This window comes from Drosophila virilis, chromosome 4 (genome assembly GCF_030788295.1).
Source record: "Drosophila virilis strain 15010-1051.87 chromosome 4, Dvir_AGI_RSII-ME, whole genome shotgun sequence".
In the NCBI taxonomy this organism is placed as follows: Eukaryota; Metazoa; Arthropoda; class Insecta; order Diptera; family Drosophilidae; genus Drosophila; species Drosophila virilis.
In genome coordinates this window covers 21,625,434-21,646,091 of record NC_091546.1, presented here as the reverse complement: position 1 = coordinate 21,646,091, position 20,658 = coordinate 21,625,434, and the positions used below count along the sequence as shown (strand labels likewise).

The following is a 20,658-nucleotide window of genomic DNA, read 5'->3' as shown; positions in this document are numbered from 1 at the left end:
TGACAGCAAGTGCATTGGACACATTTAGTTGCAGCAGAAGAAAAGCACATGTAAAGAACGATACTTGCAGTACATGATAATATGACAAAAAGGCACTTGGTTGTTTATCGACTCCATGGAGTAGGGCAGGGGCGACATGTTTTGCGATAAATCAAGAGAATACGTAGTATAATATAATACATTTGTGTGCAAAATTTAGTTACATATCTTTTTAGTTTTATTAGTGTTTATAAAAGTTTCTAATATATTTGAAAGATAATAGGGATAATCAGAGAATCACATAGGATTTGATTTAACAGATCAACAGCTGGCGCAAGCTTTTTTGAAACTCTTATATTTTCAATAAAAACCTTATCAAAGGGACATTAATAACAATGTATAAAGTCAGGCTCAGCTGGTCTTATCTCTTGGGAGTTGATCCAAAACGCACTCACAACAATTTCGATAATGCGCTTCTCTTCTCCGTCCAATTTTTTTTTTTTTTTTTGGTAAGAAGAAAAAGTGCAGACTTAAGCCGCACCAAGAAAAACGAAAAGCTAACCATGAAAAGCACAACAACAACAACAACAATGCAACGCGCAGCACATTTAACACAACTGACAGCTCAACATACGTCACGTGGCGCTGACGTAAAGTTGCCACAGACGGAGGAGCCGAACCCGAAGAGGACAATGCAATGCAGCAGCAGCAGGTAAAGAAGAAGAAAATGTTGCTAGCTGTGTGTGGCCAAACACACACTCGCACACACACATATACATATGCAACACAGGACACATCGATGACTGTGGGGCATTTTTAATGGAAACTCATTTTTGAGGTTAATTGTAAGCAAAAGATGGTCCGCAAAGGGGCTGTAATGCGGGTTGGGGAGGAAATGGGGACGCTGGCAGCGACAGTTGCACATGGCAGACTCAGCAGTGCATAGAGGGTAGAAGATGGTCCGCAGCTGGCTCAAGGCTAGTGGCGTTCATTGTACAAAAATATGAAAAGCACAACGTGTGGCAACATTGCATGGTGCCCCGTATGCCTGCCTGCTGTTGCTGTACCGTGGGGCAACTGTGAGACATGCCACAGCAGCAGCAACGGCAGCAGATGAGGTTGATGTGCGGCACTGCGTTTTATAATGAGCGGAAGGTTTTAAACCGGCTTGCATTTTGCTCTACTTGTTGTTGTTGTTGCTTCTGTTTCTGCTGCTGCTCAGTTGCCCGGGCAAAACGCTTGGCATAAGTTGGTTCGTATAATCGGGAAAGTATGGTAATGTAGAGCACTCAAATTGTGCCGGCTCGAGCTGTATGCAAAAAGAGTCGAGTGTTGAAAAAGTTAAAAGCTAGTTTTAGCTGTGAAAAATAATTGTAGTGAAATGCCCTTAAGTGTGAGGAGGGGAATGCAGCGAGCTAAAACATAGTACAAAAAACGAACACAGCTTAGATGTTCGACTGTGCAGAGTATATAATGATATGCAAGCTATAATTTTTGATTTTAAAATTAAAACTCATCAAAATGCCAAAGAACTTGAAACAACGTCTAGAGCTATACAAAATATTTTGTTTCATTTGCTTCGGGTTTATTGCAAACGTTCACGGCTACAATTTTCAATATAGCTTTAAGTCAAGCATAATCAATAAACAGAATATGAGGCTAGCAAAACATTTGCGAATGTGTCGCAAAGAACAATTTAACAAATTACTGTCGAGAGAGAGAAAGAGAGAGGCGAGCTGAGTGCCTGGGTCTAATTATCTGCACATGCCAAATATACTTATATAAAGTATGCCTTTTTCCGTATAAATATAATTATGTTATTTTGGCAAATTAAAAATCTACTTTGCTCGTTAGCGAAAAATCAATGCTTTTTGTTTCTAAGCTTGCATACAATTGAGCAGTTAGTTTCGCCTTTGCAAATACAATGTTTAACGTGAATGATTACCTTTTCATGAATAACACTCATTAGCTGTCACACTCAAGCGATATTCAGAGGCTTGGAATGTGCTAACAGCAACAAGAACAAACAATGCTGACTGGGCCAAAAGCGTAAACTTCTTTCCCTCCACTAAGAACCATTACCATTATTATCATCATCATCATGCTTACGAGAGGTTGAAGTTTCGCCTTTAAGCGACTTTAATTAGCTGCTCGCCTTGTAGTAGCAAAATTCAAGTTCAGGCCAAAGTTAGTTGACTTTGGCTGCCTGGCTGGCAAGTGCTTAACATTTTTGTGCTGCCTGCGCATAAATGGCTTAATTGCAGGCTTAATGACAAACTACAACAACAACAGTTAACAACAAACACAACAATTTGAACAGCTACAAAAGCTGAAATTCCTTTTGCTCTAGCTGTGTAATTACTTTAATTGTGCATCGCATTTCTGTTGGTGTTGGAAATTGCAAGTATTTATTGGTCTTTATAAGCACACTACCAACACTCGAACACACACATACACATACGCACAAACACACACACATACGTACAAATAGCTGGTGTAGGGCATTTGCTTTATTGTCGTTATGACAATGCGTAGAGCACAAATTGTTGACATTTTTGTCATTTGTTTTTAGATTCTAGTGGCAATGACACACTGCCAGAGTTTTTGTTGTTGTTCTCACACACACACGCGCACACGCACACACTCAAACACACATACACTTCTGCATTGCCATATAGCAAATGTTATTTATAAAAATGACAGACACTTCTATTTCGCCACATGCCACATTGCAGGTCCTTGTCATTGTGGATACCCCCATCCCTCAGCCGCCAGAACTTTTACATCTTCCCCCATCGTTCCCCACACTACCCTCCTCTTTTAAGCCATATGCAGAGTGGAATGCTGTGAAAAATGGCGACTGTGTCACGTCGCTTGCACATCGTGAGTTTGTCACACATACCACACTAGATTAAATTATAATCGAGCTGCAGAATATATGTGTGTGCAATTGGGTAGGACTGATCGACTGGGTAATACCCTGCAAGCAAGAATTCCAAAGTTTACATACCAAATTTGGAGTCTTCAGCTCTTATAATATCAGAACGCAAGAGTAGGAATCTATATTTAACTATAACAAAGAAATTAGGGGAGTTATATCTGCCTGTAATAACAACTGCAATGTACCCCTTAAACATTAAAGTGCTACAGGGTATAAGAAGCCGTAGCCCTCCCCACTCGTTCGCCAAACTTTTACACTCTTATTCTTTTAACCATTTGCATCTACAGCTGCGTCTGAGATTTGCGCAATTGACTGTGTAAGCGTTGGCATTGCTGTCGCGCACACTCACACTTCTCTACGCCTCTCGATCTGTTATTATTATTATTTTTTTGTTTGAAATTTCGTTTTTTTATTTTTAATGAAATGTCAGCCAAACATTTGAGCTATTTTTCATCTAGCAGGAGCAACAACAACAACTGATTAACTTTTAACAGCCGCCGCTTCGCTTCGCTTTGTGCATTGCATTACATTAAAAAAGCATAGCATACTTTTGTGCGTCGCCATTTTTTGATAGACCGTCGTAAATCATGCAAGGCCAAGCCACGCCTCGCCCTGTCTCTCAACCCCGCTGATGCGCTGTCAACCCTTTTGACATTTGCGCACGACTGCAAGTTTGACATTTTGCTTTAGTTTATGCGATATTTCACATGTGATAAGAGCACCAACAACAACAACAACGACACAAATAGCTGACATATCCCTTTGTTGCCCGTTTTATGGCATAGTTGTCCAGTGTTGGTCAGCGCATTGTATACCTTTTTTCGCAGCTCATTTAACACTTTGTTTAATCAGGCAAGCATAGCCGTAGCATATATCTAGAAATATGCTGAACTCAGCAACTGATAAAACTGACATTTCTTGGCATTAAGCGCAGCGAATTTTTACTTTCACTGATAATCAATTTTTTTCTTACATTTTTGGCAAGCCCAGCAAGATAAATGCATTTTTTTTATCAAGCAAGCGAAAGTGGCAATGGGACTTTATCCAATGTGAGTGCAAAAACAGGGAACAGGGAGGCTGTTAGAATAAGGTAGAAGCTAAAGAACTTTTCGGCGCTTCTTTATATATGGCAAACTTCTTACGTTTTTCTTTAACGATTCGCTACAAAAATGCGACTTTTAGACTTTCGCAAGGATTTAATTTAGGTTAAATACAAAGCGAACAAGTCTAGGCGTCTAGGCGAGGCGTTACATTAAAGTAACCCATTTTAAAGAGAAATATATTTGGCTTTTGCTTATTTCATACTTTTTTGCTTAAGATTCGCTGGGAGACATGACCTCATTAGAAATGGTATGGGTTCTATTTGCGAGGGAGAGAGATTGTGTTCGAATATATAATTACTTTAAAGTGGTAATAAATTAAACTTCGCTTGGGGACACGATTTATTCGACATGTTAACTTTTCAATTGTCTTTATCTAGCGTGATATTATTTCAGAACTTAGCTTAGCTTAAAAAAATTCTATAGTCAGGTAAATTTTTAGAAAATATATATCAATATTTCAAAGGGAGCTCTCTCAAACTTTCTTTAAATAATTGTATCATTTAAAGGGTAAATAATGACCTTTATATTTTATTTATTTAAAGGCTGTATTTTGTTGGCATCAATCTTAATATATTCTCGAACATGCTTCAATATTTCAATGAAATTTCCGTCTTCAAAAAAATATACGATTGGCAACGCCTTTCAATTTGTTTTACGCGATTTATGCCACATGTCAACCACTTGACAAGGATGACCCCGCATAGCCGGAGGACACAACCCTTAGCAGACACACAGACACGTTGGATAAGTAAAAACTCAAATAAACAAAAATGATATAAAAAAAAAGACAAATAAATGTAACTGCGCGACTTTTTTTCCTGTTGGCTTTTTAATGTGCGAGACAAGGCTCAAAGCAAATGCAAAACTTTGTTACACGTGTAATGAAAAAAATAAATAAATAAACAACCACAATGCGTGCGAGATATCATGTGACGCGACCCCTAACCCCAACCCCCCCCATCCACACTCTGCTGTCAGCCAACCCCCTGTTGAGTGAATTGCTCCGATTTACAATGCGTCGCCTGTCGCTAAGCCGCACGCCCAAGTTGAGATATCAAAAGGCAAACAGAGACGAAACAAATAAACAAATAAGCAAACAGAAAAGAAAACAAAAGCAGAAACAAAAACAAAAACAACAAAAGTATGAAACAAAGACATATCTCTCAAGTGGCATCGTATGTCAGGGCAACTGCTGGCATGTCAAGTGCATGAGGTGGTGTACAGGTAAGGGTAGGTGGGTTGTTGCTGCCGCTGTTGCTGTCTCTCACCCCCGCGAAACCCACAGCCATCAGTCAATCTAATTTGCCTGTGAGGCAGCGCAACCACGTGTGTAGCGTGTGGCATACAACAATGGTAATATCTTTGATAAAGTCGTAGACATTTCCGAATCTCTCTTTTTAAAATTGCACGATATATATTTTAACAAAATCCTCGCCAACAACCGTTACCCCACCCTCACTCTACTTAATTTAAAATTCAGCTGCGTTGAGCATTTATTATTTAGAAATCGGAAAAATAATCGCAGAAGACGCCGCTGCTGCTGCTGTTCTAGCATTGTGTCTGTGTGTGTGTGTGTGTGTGTCTGTGTGTGTGTGTGTGTGGTTGCAGCTGCCATTCCTGCATAACAACAAAGGCCACTCGGCAATGCAGTTGGCAAACAAAGCGTCCAAAAATGAGTGAGGCCAAAGCCAAAGCAAAAGCTAAGGCCAAACAATAGAGGACGCGCCCACAAAAGTATGCTTTAAGAATTTGTCCAAAAACATGGCACATTATATACAAAGCATATGTGTGTGTGTGTGTGTGTGTGTGTGTGTGCATGTGTGTGTTTATGCTTGAGCTGGCTTTGTGTGCACAAGCCTCGTATAGAAGTATATGGCCGTGCCATAAGGACAAACTCCCAGCAGAGTGCATTGGGACTTAGCTTTAATAAGTACGAAAAATATTAGATCAAAATATTATAGGTTTTAATGCTACAGCCTAAGCCCAGCACTTGCCTTTGTGCATATCTTGGAGAAATTGACACCAGATTTCATAGCATCTCTAGCGTAGGACAGAAGATGTCGCTATGCTATCGCCTTTCAATCTTCCAGCAGTTAACTTGGGAACTTATATTAAAAGTAGGCAGAAAAACTGACTTTGATGCTTATCGATATCGCTTTCTTATCGTCCAGCTGGCTTTTGGTCTATGTTAAAGGCATAAATAGTAAAATGGCCAAAGCATATTAAAAATAAAGTGGAATAAGTTACCAGTAGAAGCTGTATTATGTAAGTCCCTACAAAAAAAATTAGCTCTTAACAAGTTCAGTGCTAATAAATTATAACTAATGTTTATCCAACCTTACATTAACTATGTTTTTAGCTGTGGCTAGCATTTAGCCAAGACAGCCTAAATCTGTCTAGCAATAAAGTCTCATATTGTAGTTGGTCGGAGAGTTCTGCTTCGAGTATAAATTGTTTCAATTTATCGTTAAGCTTATGGGCCAAGTCTAATTCCTAATGCCAACTATTTAGCAGCAAATGTTATGCGGCTCACTCGCATATTTCGCTAACACTGTCTCCCATTCTCTCTCTCCCCCCCCTCCCTCACTCGCGCTCTTTCGCAGTGTATGTGTGTAACGCCCCTTGGCCTATCTAAATGCCCGGGCATAGACATTAAATCCATTTTGGTGGCTACACTGCAATGCGTCAAAAACGTTTCTCATGCGAGTTTCGTGGCTGCACTTGGAGCGCATCGTTTGCTGTTATGATGATGGACTCCATTCTAGTGGGTCTATGGACTTGGGTTGGGTTGGGGTGGCGGGCATGAAATATTGCATGTGGCAAATGTAAAACATGGCATATTCCTTAAACTATACACGGAGTCTAGGTACTAGATACTAGATAGATAGTACAACTCTTCGTAAAGGGAAAGGGACAGAGTGAGAGAGAGAGAGGGGGTAAATGTAATTTCACTTTTTTTTCGGAAGCCAATAAAAGTTCAATTTTTTGAAGTCGCTTCCAATTTTATTTAACGTCATTACATTTGAAACTTTAATACCGAAAAGAAAACTTTGCACTTGCTCGGCAGCCAATAGCTGGCGAAAGGGGGCGGCGGTGGCTTTTCTGTTACAGGGATGTGCTATATTGAGTGTCTATTGATGGGCAGGCGGCTGTCATATGAGTAATTGGGGCTACATTGAATATGAAATGCTCTAGCTTAGGTGAAAAAAACCAATAAAATAAAACAAGTTGAAGGAATTTAAAAGATTGGATTTCTTGTTATATGGTCTACTAATATATATATATATATATTATTGTAAAGAGCATATCTTGCGCTTCTTTCTGCATTTAATTATTTTGGCTAATGTTCAATTACCATTATGATTCGTTTCAATTTTTATTTATAGCAGCTAGTTCGTTACATTTACGCTACACATGCTCCTCTTTCTGTTGTACACCCGACTTACAATCAATTTTTCAATTTACTCTGCAACAATTTTCTGGCCAAGTTTCTCTGCGGCTGTCGCTACCTCAGCTCTCACGACTGCACTATATTTCTATGGTAGCGCCACGGTGTTACTCAATTTAAGACGTTGGCTGGCGACGAAGTCGCTTTGATAGTTACGTGTGGTTACACACGCGAGACAGCACGCCCCGTTTGTCCCGCCAAAAACCCAGCCAGGCAACCATATCATGCCACCAAGTCAGAGCTTAGTTATTGCTACACTCATATTATATGTAGTAGCTACAATTTGGACTATATATATATAAGTATATTTGTCATATATATTTCCTTTGCCAGGCACTTGAATTTCTGTTAGCACAAGTCAAATAAAACTTAAGCGAGCACCTAATGAATTTCGCATTACGCATAATATATGAACTGTTGAATAGTAATTCATTTTTATGGCATATAATAAGCATATGACATGATATATGGTAAAACTTTGAGGAAATTGCTTTAATTATCTAAGGGAAAAGCTTGACTAAAAATTTCAGTCAGATTCTGTGTCGTTATCATAAAAGTGTGCCACTTAAATGAGGCTAACTTGAACTTGAGCCCAACTAAAATGTTGTTTATTCGAAAAACTTGAACTTCGAGAGTGTCATTTTGAGAAATTTTCCTGTTGTCAGCTTTAATTGTGCTTGGGTCCGGCAAATGCAACAAATTTGCAACAAATTCCAGATCGTTATCATAATGTTGTTCGACTCGTACACATTTACATACATACACGCATATTAGCATAACTTTGTTTTACTTCATGTTGCAGGCTTTACTTTAAGTTTAACAGCATTTCTATGCTTGCGCCTCCCCCCTTCTGTATGGTATATCACATATATTAAGCGCAAAGCGCTCTAAGCCCAATAACTTTCATGCACACACACTTCATTGTACATGGACTCTCTCTTTCTGGTGCTCTGTGTAGATGGGCACACAGCTTGGCGCCGGGACTGCATTGCTGCAGGGCTGGACTCTGCAGCATACTTGCCTGCAAAATTTCCCATTTAAACTTTTCGCTACTGTACAATTTTCATTATTAATATGACTTTTTAGGCAGCCCGCAAACGCCAAACGGCAAACGGCGCCAAGTGGCTGCCAGGACCCAGAACCCGGTTTTGGTTGAGGATTTGGCCAGCCCGTTGGCCAGTTAAACGCGCCCAGAGTATTGTCAATGTTTGTCTGCGACCAAGTGCTATGCACGAGTAGAGGGGCGAGTGCGAGGGGCATCGCAATGGGCGGTCGCTAGCAAATGCCAAGGATAAAGTTTTTACTCGGCTCCTAGCTGAGACTTGCCGTTTGACTTTGCAACAAGTGCAGCGAGAGCGAGACACCAACAGTATCCAGGCGGCCTTTTTAATCAAGGCCCAACTAATGGCTCGGCGCGTAGGTAAGTAAGCCCCATGCCCCGACAGAAGCCCAACCGAAACCACGAAAGCCGCTTATTACTATAAAGTGAGATTAATGAATCTCGGGAAGACGTCGAAGGCCCTTTTGTTGTTGTTGCTATTATTATTTATTTTTGGCTGGCAATTAATGAAATTTATTTGCGCAACAACGCGTTGAAGGCCAGCTTTTCAGGGCATATTGTTTCTGGCTTGGTTGTGGATGTGGCGGCTTAGCTGCTGCAGCTTTTGTAAGCAAATTCAAAAGCAAATTGTTTGGCTTTTATGGCCAGGACGCAGATTGGCACGAATGTAGCAATTTACGACTTAAACTGCCAATACTGTCTAGACTGGGCCATGGTCTTGACTTGAATCTCAATGAAATTGATTTAAGTTGAAAAAACTCATTTATAGAACATGTAAAAGGCGTCGATTTTTAGCATATGACTCACTGTTCTTACGAATGAACAGCATGCAAAGATATTCTTGGTGCCTAAAATTCGAAGACAGAGATTTGTTGAGGCTCTCATATAACACGTTTCCATTTAATAACGATGATACGGGTTGGAAGCCCTGACTGTTGTTGTGAAAGGCAGTATTAGCTAGTGCTGTTAAAAAAAAAATAAAAGCCATTTTTCCAGTAAAAAGATTTTTTTCTTTCGAATTTGAATGCCATATAATTTCAAGTTCCTCTTGTTCTTTGTCAAAGCACACTCACTAACATACAGGATTATTTTCTACCTCATATATGTCGCCATATTTCGTTTGTCTAAAAACAAAGCAACATCATTATCCTCAAGCTTAAGACCACAAGGCGCTTTTCCGTTTGTCGTTTGACATTCAAACACAACAACTCCACTTGCCTTAAACTTTACCTTTACGCTTTTATAACCCCTACCTTTCATATTTTATGCACTTAATCAAAATTTTAAATCAAAAATGTTGCCTAACAGTGGGTCGTGGAGCACATAATGCGTACACACATATTTCTAACTGGTTTGGGTTTTTATAATAGTAATACGAATATAATAATGCAGCACGGCTGGCATTATAATAAATACGCAGGGAAATAGAACGCACAGAGAGTAAGAGAGAAAGAGAGATGAAGTGGGGGTTTGACAAAGGTTTAGATGAAGGGGTAAGGGGAGGGGTCTGTGAATAAAAATAAATAAAGCATGCAATAAATTTAGCAAAGCGCAAGCAATCAGCCAACAAATTGTAAACAGTAAATTTTGCGCTAGGCAAGCTGCAGGGCATGTCGGGGGCAGCGGGGGCAGAAGCTAAGGGTTGAGGGTGGCAGAAGCTGCTCGGCTCCACATTAGCACTAAATCGCAGCGACTAGCGCCGCCAGTTAGTTAAACGATTCTCACATAAATATACACCTACACACACGCACACACACTCGCTCACGCAGACGGCTGGTGTTGGCGCTGTGCCACGCCCACAAAAGAAATTTATCTGCCGTGTTACGGCGGTGGCATGTGCAAAATCCTTTGCGCGCTGCAACGATGTGTGGACTAATCTTTATTTCGATATTTGCATAAGCGCAAAAAAACAAACATGTCAAAAATTTGCAAGCGTCGTCGTGGCTGTTAGTTCGCGGTGGGTTGCAGGTCGGGCTGGCTTTGCTTTCAATACCCTGTAGAAATAGAAAATTGGCAAGCGAAAAATATAGCACATTGTGGTTGGGGGAACAGGCTAAAGATTCCATTACGATCGAGCCATAAGCTCGCCAAGAATTTAGGAAAATATATTGAATAGAGTGGGGCTTAGAGCAAAGAAGAAGCACAGCCACAACTAGGTACAGGGTATCAAATAGTCGTACATACTTGATTGAAGGACTCTTTTTTGTTTCATTTTTGTTTTTTTTTTTTGGGAGTGCATAAAACTGCGAGCTAAAGGATTTACTGCAGCTGCCACGCCCACAACGGCATCAGAGCTATTGCTAGCCGCCTAGCCGGAGTCACGTTATTTGCAGGTGTTGCAATCTATCCGCCAACTCTGACTGCAACGCGGGCGTCTCCAGGTGTGCGTGTGTGTGCTCACAAGGTGGCAATGGCGGCTTTGCGGTGAGTTGTAATAAGAGTAGCAACATGCACACACACACACATGAACACACATCTCGTTGCAAGTGTTTTTGATCTCGCGCTGCTTTAGCCTGTTGGGAATTTTGATTAAAAATGCTTCCACGTGAAACTCAAACGTGCTTGGCGTCGAGTCGCCGGATCTGGCAACTCTTGACGCTCACTCTCCCGCTCTCTCTCGCTCACTCTCTCCTCATGCATGGCTGAATGGGTCTGGGTGGGCGTGTCAGTCGCCTTTATTGGCATTGGCGCGTTTATTTTAACGCGTTGCTGCCTGCCGCGTGTCCGTGTATATGTGTGTGTGTGCGATGTGTGTGTGTTTGCAAATTTTTACATTGAGATTTATCACACCAAAAACTTTAACCCAACGAGCGAGAGCGTAAAAAGAAAAACACAATGAGAAAATTGCTTTGAGTATGCCTAGCCGAAGTTTGTATACCCTTACGAATGTACAAAATAATTTTGAGATATGTAAAATATTTATGAAAATATAAAACGTCTCATTTGAGCTCATTTGAGTTATAGTAGGGGTTTTCGTCTGTTTTAAGAATACTTAAACAACTCGCATAAAAATTTCCTACAACATTTCTTAAATATAGTCGAAGATCTGACGCCAAACAAAGTTTATAATACTTATTCTTACTAATTTGCAATCCCATAAAGCAGATGAAAAAGGGCTTTGCTTGTGATCTGGCAAACTTTATGATATAGTTCGCATAACTTTTGCTTAGGGTATATAGATGATGTAAATATCACAATATGCCGCAGCCCTTTGCAACTGCTACATAAAGCAATTAATTGTTAAGGCTGCTGGCGTCTGTGCAGCTGCAGGTGAGTTATATGAGATACATACATTATGCCAAACATATATATTCGCATAGATGATGGATATACATGGGGCTAAATGCGGGCATGTTGCCCTAGCAAAAAAGAAACTGCCCCGCGTGATGATATATTTGCAGCAGTAAGCAAGGCTAGCTGGATGAAAGTTAAGGCAAGAGTTAAGGGAAGCCATAAAGTAATATTCAAAGCGATTTTGGTAGTTTCCCAAAATTTAATTTATGCATATACCAATTTTTTAGTCTACCGAAAAAAAAGAAGATGTCTGACTGGTGGCATGACAAACGAGCGGCGTGTTAATCCCAACTTTTACCTTCAAATCGCTCGCTTGTAGTCCCCACTAAACTACACTAATTACTTCCCCTCGTTTCGTGGGTTGTTCCACAACCGCCACAAGCACCATGAGACGCTATGGGGCTCCATCAAGGAGCGTTACAAGCGGCCACAAATCAAATGCACACCAATTACCTGGCGCCAGGGCGCACAAAGCATAATCAACTGGCATAATTAACAACTAAAAATGCAAGAACCCGAGTATGCGAGTGTGTTTCACTGTGAGCGTGTGTGTGTGTGTGTGTGTGTGTGTGTGGGAGCGAGTGTATCAACAAAAATATGTTTTTGCACCTGGCCCTCTGCAATTTTCACACATTTTGCGGTCTTACGTCGCCACACAGCCCCATTCCCTTGCCCCTTCCTCCGTCAAACTATAAACAACAACAATAACAACAAGTCGCAAACAACCAGTAGACAGTAGTAAATTATAAGTTGCAGAGTCTGGCCATAAAGTATAGCACATTACTCATACGCCACGTGCATAAATTTCAACCTTTTACCTTGGCTGATAATTATTTTCCGTTTACAAAATGGCTGCCATATCAAGAACTGGCAAAAGACCAGGCCAGAAATCGAAAGAATTGGAAACACATAATATATACTTTAACTGGAAAAACAAAAACTCTACACTTTTAACTATTTCCTTTCAAATTGCCAGAACATGTAAAGAGCTATAAATAAAATTGATAAAATTGAAATTGAAAATATGATTTTATGTCCTATTGGCTTCAGGATTAGTTGTGCAGAAATTTAAATGAAAATGTATCGAAAATATCTTTGTCCAGACTAAGCTTAACTAGCATTATGTTGCCATAAGCTAAGTTACAAATACTCTTACGCAAGTTGCAATAGTGCCTTGTTTATGGCTAAATAAATACACTTTTATACCACATTTCGCCCAGTTTGTAACTTTAACCCAGAACTTTATCATAACTTAGATCAACTTCACTTGGTGCACAATAAATAAGTTGATGTTTAATCAAATTTGGGAAGAGCTGCCAAGTTTTTTGCAGATATAAAATTTGTGTTTATTTGTAGCCCAAGCGTATTATATAAGTTTGCCGTGCACTAAATTTATTTAGCAATAAATCCAAAACTCAAGCAATATACTAGCAATGGATAACTTTTGCTAACTAGTTTTATTTTTTCTTAATTTTCTGCACAAAATTTGTTTGTTGTTTTTGAGCGAGCGATTAATTTGTATGAGTTTATTGCACACTTAATTAGACGTGGGCTACTTAAAGCTCATTAAAAAATTTGCCAGAGCCGGCAAAAGTTATGAATACACTGCAAAAGCCTTAATCATCTATCCGCCCTCCCCACGCTCGACGATAACCCCTGCTCGTTCCCTGTTATTGATTTGCGTTCAGCAATACAAAGAGAAACTTTTAGCTGTTTATAATTTAGTGCAAAATTATAAATACTTTCGGGCCAGGCTTTGCGCTCGGTTTAAGCAAATTAGCTCAATTGCCGGGACCAGAAAGTGAGCAGCCCCTCCCCCTCTCTCCCCCTCTAGTTCTATTCCACGCCTGTATATAGCTATTTGGCATAGACTTGATTAGGCTTAGGCCAAAAAACTTTATCCTTTGCACAGTTGTAAATAAGCAAAAGTAAATTTTGGCAAGTAATTTAAGCCACACAAACAAGCTGGCAAACAAGTTTACAGCAGGCGGCAGTTAGCCCACGGCTTGCCATTGGTATGGAGAGTTAAAAGACAGGAAGGAAGGGGGGTGGGGGTGGTGTTGACTGGGGTTGGGTTTTAGATGTGGTGGCAAAGTTGCTATTACGCCAAGGCGTGTAAAGTTCTTTAACCAGTTTTAATTCAAAATCAATGTATGAACTTTGCTTACATTACGCTAAAACTTTGCTCTGCCACTAGCCGCCCCCACCCCCTCCTCCCTCAAGGCAACACACACAACGCAGCCGCTCTTCACTTGCAGCTTCAATTAAGGCGCCTGCATTTGGCTATAAATGGGTTGCCACTTACCTTCATAGATGGTTAAAGTTGCATCTGCGGATACGGCATCCCCCACTCCGTTCTCGGCGACGCACTCGTACGGCGCATCGTCTCGTCCGGCCCGCACGGGCTCGATGCGCAGTATGGAAATGCCGCCTGGCTGTTCCAGCACCGTGTAACGAGATTGAGTGCCTGTGTTGAGTAGGGGGATAGACGAACGGATGCATAGATGGATTACTCAGCTGGCAAAAAAAGTGTTGGCTAATGCTCAACTTACCCGATACTTTTTTGCCGTTTTTGCGCCAGACTATCGATGGCGGCGGATCGCCGCGTGCCGCACAATAAAAACTGGCCACGCCTCCAACGCGCACGCCCTGGTTTTGCGGCTTCCTGATGATCTCCGGTGGATCTGTGAAAGTGCAAAAGAACAGCAATTGAGGTTTAGTAAAAGTATTTAGCTTAAAGTTTAAGAACAGTACAAAAGACGGGGCACAGAAATGACACGCTGCTAATCTTTACCACCAGGCAGATGGCTATACTTCGACGAGACACATGAACTGAAGTAAGTTAATGTAGCATTTATTTCAACATTTGTTTGCTAACACTCAGGTGGAGATTTGTAGTTATATGCAGTATAATACATTGTTATCGCCTTAAGTGAGAATTTTGCGAAAGCTTAGAGCAAATCAAATGAGTTGTGCGCTTGTTACTTGAATCAAGATATCGCCCAGGCGATAAGAATGCCTGTTTCGCAGGGAAAAGCTATTTCGCTCGTGTATATGAAGCATTCCATTCAAAACGAGCGCAATAAAAAAGCGTTAACTACTGAACGAAGCGCACGATAATAAACGGTTGCAGGTTTGTTTTAACTTCGAGGCAGATATGCTGTAATTGTTAAGCCTGCAACAGTGCAACTGGGCAACTGATTTTTTTTTGTTCATGTTCTCTCTTTACGCCCTTTGCCTTTTGCCTTTTGCTTTAGCAACGAATTCGATTTATTTTTGCGTTTGTGTGTTTTGCGCATTTCTTTCTTTTTTACATATTTGTCACAATATGCTGTCAATACAACGTCGCATGTTGTTTGTGCCACACACAAACACACACACACACACACACTCAGTACGTTGCGTACGTGCTGCACACACAGCAAGAGATACGAACAGGAACCGGCACAGCTGGCTGTGTGTGTGTGGCATTAAAAATCTGGCAAAAATCACGAAACGTTAAACAAGCAGCAAAAATATTGTCATGTGCATCGTTTGTGCAGCAGCAGCAGCAGCTTCCCCCCTGCTGGCCCCGCCCCATCGTCAATTGTTCTGTCTCTCGGCCGCTGTGTAAAGTAGTTTACCCAACATATCAATTCGATTTATGCATTTTATTTAAATTAAATGTTAAATTCTCTTATTCATTCTTTTTTTTTATGTTCTTAACTTTGCTTCGCTGCCGAAGTGTCGCCGGCCAGCGGGCAAAACTTACGTGTCAGATATTGTATATAGGGAAAATCCGAAAAATTTGCATCTGTAAATGTAGCGGCGAGGTTAATATTAACGGATATTGCAACGCGGCGCAACACGACACGATTTTCAACCGTTTATGATTGACGCGTTTATTTTGATTACGATTATTCATAGGATTTTTATTTAATTTCATTTTTTTGTAATTTATGGTTATGTTTTTGATTTAAAAAGTTAAGTTTAAGGCTTAAATTTAAACTAAGAGATTGTCTATAGTCTATAAATACTCTCTACATATACATATCTATTTATACATATAAAAACAATTAAAGCTGAAATATATTCAACAAAATTATTTGAATACTTAATTTATGCTCTATAAAGTTTTTCCTTACGTACGTGTATGCTTAAATATTTTACACTTAATAATGATTTAAGATAAATATTTTTATTTGAATATAATATTATACATATTTATAAACTAAATTGGAATTGAATAGAATAAAAGACTGTCTCAGCAATCAAAAAACAAAAATGATCAACTTATTTATGAAAATCAAATGTGAACACAATTAAATGCATAAATATTAAAACATGAAAAAAATGGCAATATTTTGCTCAGTTTTTTAAGATTTATGCTTAACAATGGTATTCCCTCTCTGTTCTGGGCGGCATTAAAACTTTTTGGCTTTTTGTGCAGATTTTGGAACTCTGTTAAAAGTCGAGGCCTGGCGGGACCTGGCAACAACCAAAAGCAAATGCCGCAGGTTTATAAGTAAATACATATATAGTGCTTATATATTTATATATATATTCTTTTTATAAACGTATATAGAATAATATTTGCAGGGTGCGTGAGAGAGAGCAAGAGAGAGAGAGAGATTGTGGGTGAGCTGAATTGTTGTCTTGGACACAAATCTGAGGACATTGTAATGTACAAGTATTGTAAATAATTTAAAGTTTGCTACAAGGCGTTCACAGCCAAAACATGCAGACCATTTGGTTGGTAATGCGTTGCCATTGAGGCAGCTGCTTTTGTTGCTGTTCCTGTTGTTACGAATACTTGGTATCATTTGGCAAGTTTTGCGTTAAACTTTTGCCTCGACAAGTTGCTGGCCAGAGTTTTGCGCACTGCAAGCATGTGGAAAATACATAAACAAGCAACACCACACACACACACACACACACATACTGGGAAAATAAAAATAAAAATACTAGTACTATGTGTGGCTTTCTAGTAGAAGTCTAGCAGTTGGCCAGGCCAATTTCACTTGTCAGCCGCATGTCTACCTCAATTTCACAGAATTCACAAAATTATTTCAAATTTGACACTCGAAAATTCAAGTGTGGTCACAAAATTAACTCAAAAGAAAAGCAAAGAATTTGCATTTCTCAGAGTAGGCTTTAAGCTGAGAGCAAACAGGATTTTGGAAACCTTGTCGAAAGAAGCTGAATGCCTTCAATTTTCATTGATTAAAATCTGATTACAAATTTTATATATGTCAAAATTGAATGGAAAATCCTTTAACTAACTTCACCATGTACAGAGTTATTATTAGTATTTTTATAAATAGTTTTTCGATATTTTTAATTTAAGTTCGAGCCTCTGCGTGTAGTTTTATAACCATGGCAGCAAGTTAAACAAATTTAAAGATAGTTTGTCTCAACAATATCTCGTCGCTTTATTCAGCAATTACAACTAGTCTGAGCCTCAATAAACAATTTCAATCAAATTGCAGCTCACTTGAATTTGTGTTAAAATTGTTGCCAAGAACATCCTTCAATGCAACTAAATTTTCCATTGCTCATTATAAAACGCCAAATGGAGTTTTCTCACACTCTACCCCGCTCCCTCTCTTTGCTGCTCACTCTCTTTGCCAAGATGATTTGCCAGCGCAATGTCGTCGCTGGATTTGCGAAGCACTTGAAAGCATTTTACGCTTACGTTAACAGTTTTTATAGCCCGAGCAGCAATAAGCATATTGGTTTGTGGCTGTAATGAGCTACAGCATCAGCTAACACCCCACCACCTCCCTCTTCGCAAAGCCCAGGCGCTTTACAAGATGGTAAAGCAAATTTACAGCGATTTTTATATATATACATATATATAGATATATATCTTATTTTTTAGCGCCGTCTCTGGGCGCATTTGTAAAGTTTTATGTTTGCTTAAACAATTTGATTGCGTGGCGCTGGCAAAGACAGGCAGACAGACAGTTAAAGAGAGATAGATAGTGAGAAAGAGAAAAAAAGAAGACTTCCGTGACGAGTCATAAAAATCGTATCATTATAGCCATAAAACTGGGATTTCTGTTTATTTGCCGGATTGCCAACATTTCGCTTGTTGCTGCTGGGTTTCGACTAAAATTTAAATAAATTTAATTATGTTTGTGCTGTGTGCTGGCAGGTGTGGGTTGGGGGCTGTGGGTGGTTAGTATGTTACAAAGATTAAAGGCATACGAAATGAAATTTGTAGATGCCATAGATAGCACCAGAGCCCAGAACCAGAACTGGTTGAATTGGATTGGTTGGGATTGTGGGTTTTACTCGTTAAACTGCAGCCAAGTTTTGCTTTGCGTGCAACGTTTCTTTTTTTGTAATTTTTTGCTCCCGTTGATTTTTCATTTTGCACGTTTGACTGGCGCTGGGAATTAGATGAGAGAGGGTGAAGGCGGGTCGGGGCGGGGCTTTATAGAGCAAACAATTTCGTTGTTGATATGTGCAAATTGATTTCAACGTTTCAAATGTACAGTTATAGATATACGCTAACACAACTCCACACATAGACACACACACACACGCACACAAATAGAGCAATAGGATTACGGACGCAGGCAGCCGGGCAATTTATATGGAAATTAATACTAACATTTTTACTATAACGCAAAAAATGAGAAAACCAAACAGAATATAAAAAATCGAATTGATTTTATAAAATATATTCCACAAACGTTTTGCCAGACAGTGGCGCAGCCTAATAATTAGAAAAAGGGTTTGAATGATGATAAAAACTATAAACTAAAGTATAGTTGTATTTTATTTATTTTATTTATGTACTGTACCTGAACTTAGCTTTTCCTTTCAATTGAAGTTTCTAAGACTCGAAGCGCCTCTCTGCGACCCAATCAAATAACTCAATATACTCGTTTACATTGTCTGACAATTTTCTTTTCGCAAGCCCCCTTTGCAATGACGCCTCTGTTTCTGAAACATTGTTAAAATATACCCATAACTTTTGGCCTTGTTTTCAATATGCCAAAATCCTCATAAAAATTGACCCCGCGTGGCAAAAGGCCTCGTAAGGTAAGGACGGCGGGCGTGAGATGAAGCATAGCAACAGAAGAAGTAGGCATATAAAATCAGCATATGCTCGATGCCGTAAAGTATGCAGCTGTTTTTTATGGCCCCAACCCTAGTTCGAAAAAGTTAGGCCTTCCAAATGCTTGGCCTGGCAATTTATGCGCTGCCGCCGCCCAAAAACCGCCCTCAACCATCGCCCCCATCCGCTTAACATGGTTTTTCTATTTCATCTGTACGAGTTTTTAATAAGTGCAAAGTGCGGGCAGAAGTTGTGCAAAAATTTCAACATTTAAGGGTTGTTGTAGCTTAGCTGCAAATAGTCAAGGGTCGAGGTAGGGGCTGTGTTGGGTATTGAGCTGGCGGGTAGAGGGAGGCTGCTGATGCTGCTAAACTGTTGGATCTGCTGGCAATGTGTGTGTGTGTGTGTTTGTTGAGGACAAATCATTTGCCAACAAAAACTAGCTACGAAAAAGATATGAGCGAAATGAAGCAGCAGGAATATCCTCTTGCTGGGTTGACCCAACCCCTGATACCCCTGATGCCCGAATGCCACGCCCCCGCTGCCACTGCTGTCCTCTTGACTGACAGCTGCAATTCACCTGTCAGCATCAGCAGTAGCAGCAGCAGCACATTTCGTTTTACTGAATTGCATTGAAATACGATGCTAAATTTAACGATTCATTGCATTTGCTGTTATCCAACACTTGCCCCGGCAAATTGCAACTCTGTTGAAATCCTGCAGCGCCCACCTTCCGCCCTCTCTCACACTCTCTAGAGGCGCGTTGTGTATTTTTAATGCAGCAACTTTGGCATAGAATTGCTAAATCTGCTGAGTCTAAGAAACAGAAACGCCTTGGCACTGGCTCCGGCTCTGGCTCTGTCTCTGGGTAGGGCACTGCTTGTGGATCTGGTTCTGGCACTGGTTCCGTTTTCTGAAAGTCTGCAAATAAAATATAAAGTGCAGCATAGTTTTACGCTGGGGTTTTTATAGCCAGCGTCGACGTCGCCGTCGCCGTCGCCGTCGACGTCTTGCAACTAAATTTTAATGTTACTTCAAAGAGTAATAAAAATAAACTTTACGCAAGTTGAGAACAAGCTGCGCACACGGCCCGGCCCGGCCCGAACCGACCCGGAGCTCGGAACAAAAGCTAGCGATTATATCGTATGGCCGACTGCAACTATGCAATGTACAATTTTAATTAAATTGCACAACAAGACAGGGATAAGAAGACAGAAGAAGTAAAAGAAGTCCTGCAGGCAGCAGAAAACGCGCACAGGTTTGATTTTCAAATTGCGCGCCCGACCAAAAAAGTGTCAACAAAATCCCATTAAACAATTCATCAAATCGGCAAATCGATGAATGCCTGTCCATTGTTCCCCCTTACCGCCCCTCATTGAGAATAACTAAGTAAAGCTGGCCCAAAGTTTTCGGGCCTATCCGGACGACAGGTTGTCGCTGCGCAGTCAGGCATATAAATGATGTGGAGCTTCTAAGACAGTCATTAATCAAAATTAAAAGTGTGACCAGATGGTCAGCTAAGTAGCAGTGGGAAAGAGAGAGAGGATAGAGAGAGTGAGAGTGAGAAAAATGTCGAATTCTAAATCGTGCTTACTTTCACTTAAATAAATAAGCCCGCTTTGTACGGTTAAAGCTCATTGGCCCCCCCACATTGCCTGAAGAGCTGCGCTCCTGTTTTACTGCCCAGTGACCCTTCACATTTGGCTTCAGCTAAATGAACCGATAAAAAGGTAAACCATTAAGTCAAGCTACGTCCTATTTTACAGATCTCTCAATCAGCTGTCA

General features: G+C 40.2%; 1 protein-coding gene across 7 annotated transcripts in view; it reads right to left on the bottom strand.

Moving 5' to 3' along the window:
- The window catches only part of Lar (tyrosine-protein phosphatase Lar), a 152,663-nt gene that overhangs the window by 59,319 nt on the left and 72,686 nt on the right, over nt 1–20,658 (bottom strand). For 6 of the 7 annotated variants that reach the window (XM_070209009.1, XM_015172573.3, XM_032437775.2 and 3 more), the window contains exons 4-6: nt 15,577–15,618; nt 14,378–14,509; nt 14,131–14,292 (exon numbers count right to left, since the gene is read on the bottom strand). In XM_070209009.1, the coding sequence (XP_070065110.1) occupies nt 14,131–14,292; nt 14,378–14,509; nt 15,577–15,618 (336 nt within the window). The remainder of the gene's footprint in view (nt 1–14,130; nt 14,293–14,377; nt 14,510–15,576; nt 15,619–20,658) is intronic. The other variant, XM_032437776.2, reaches the window with a different exon arrangement.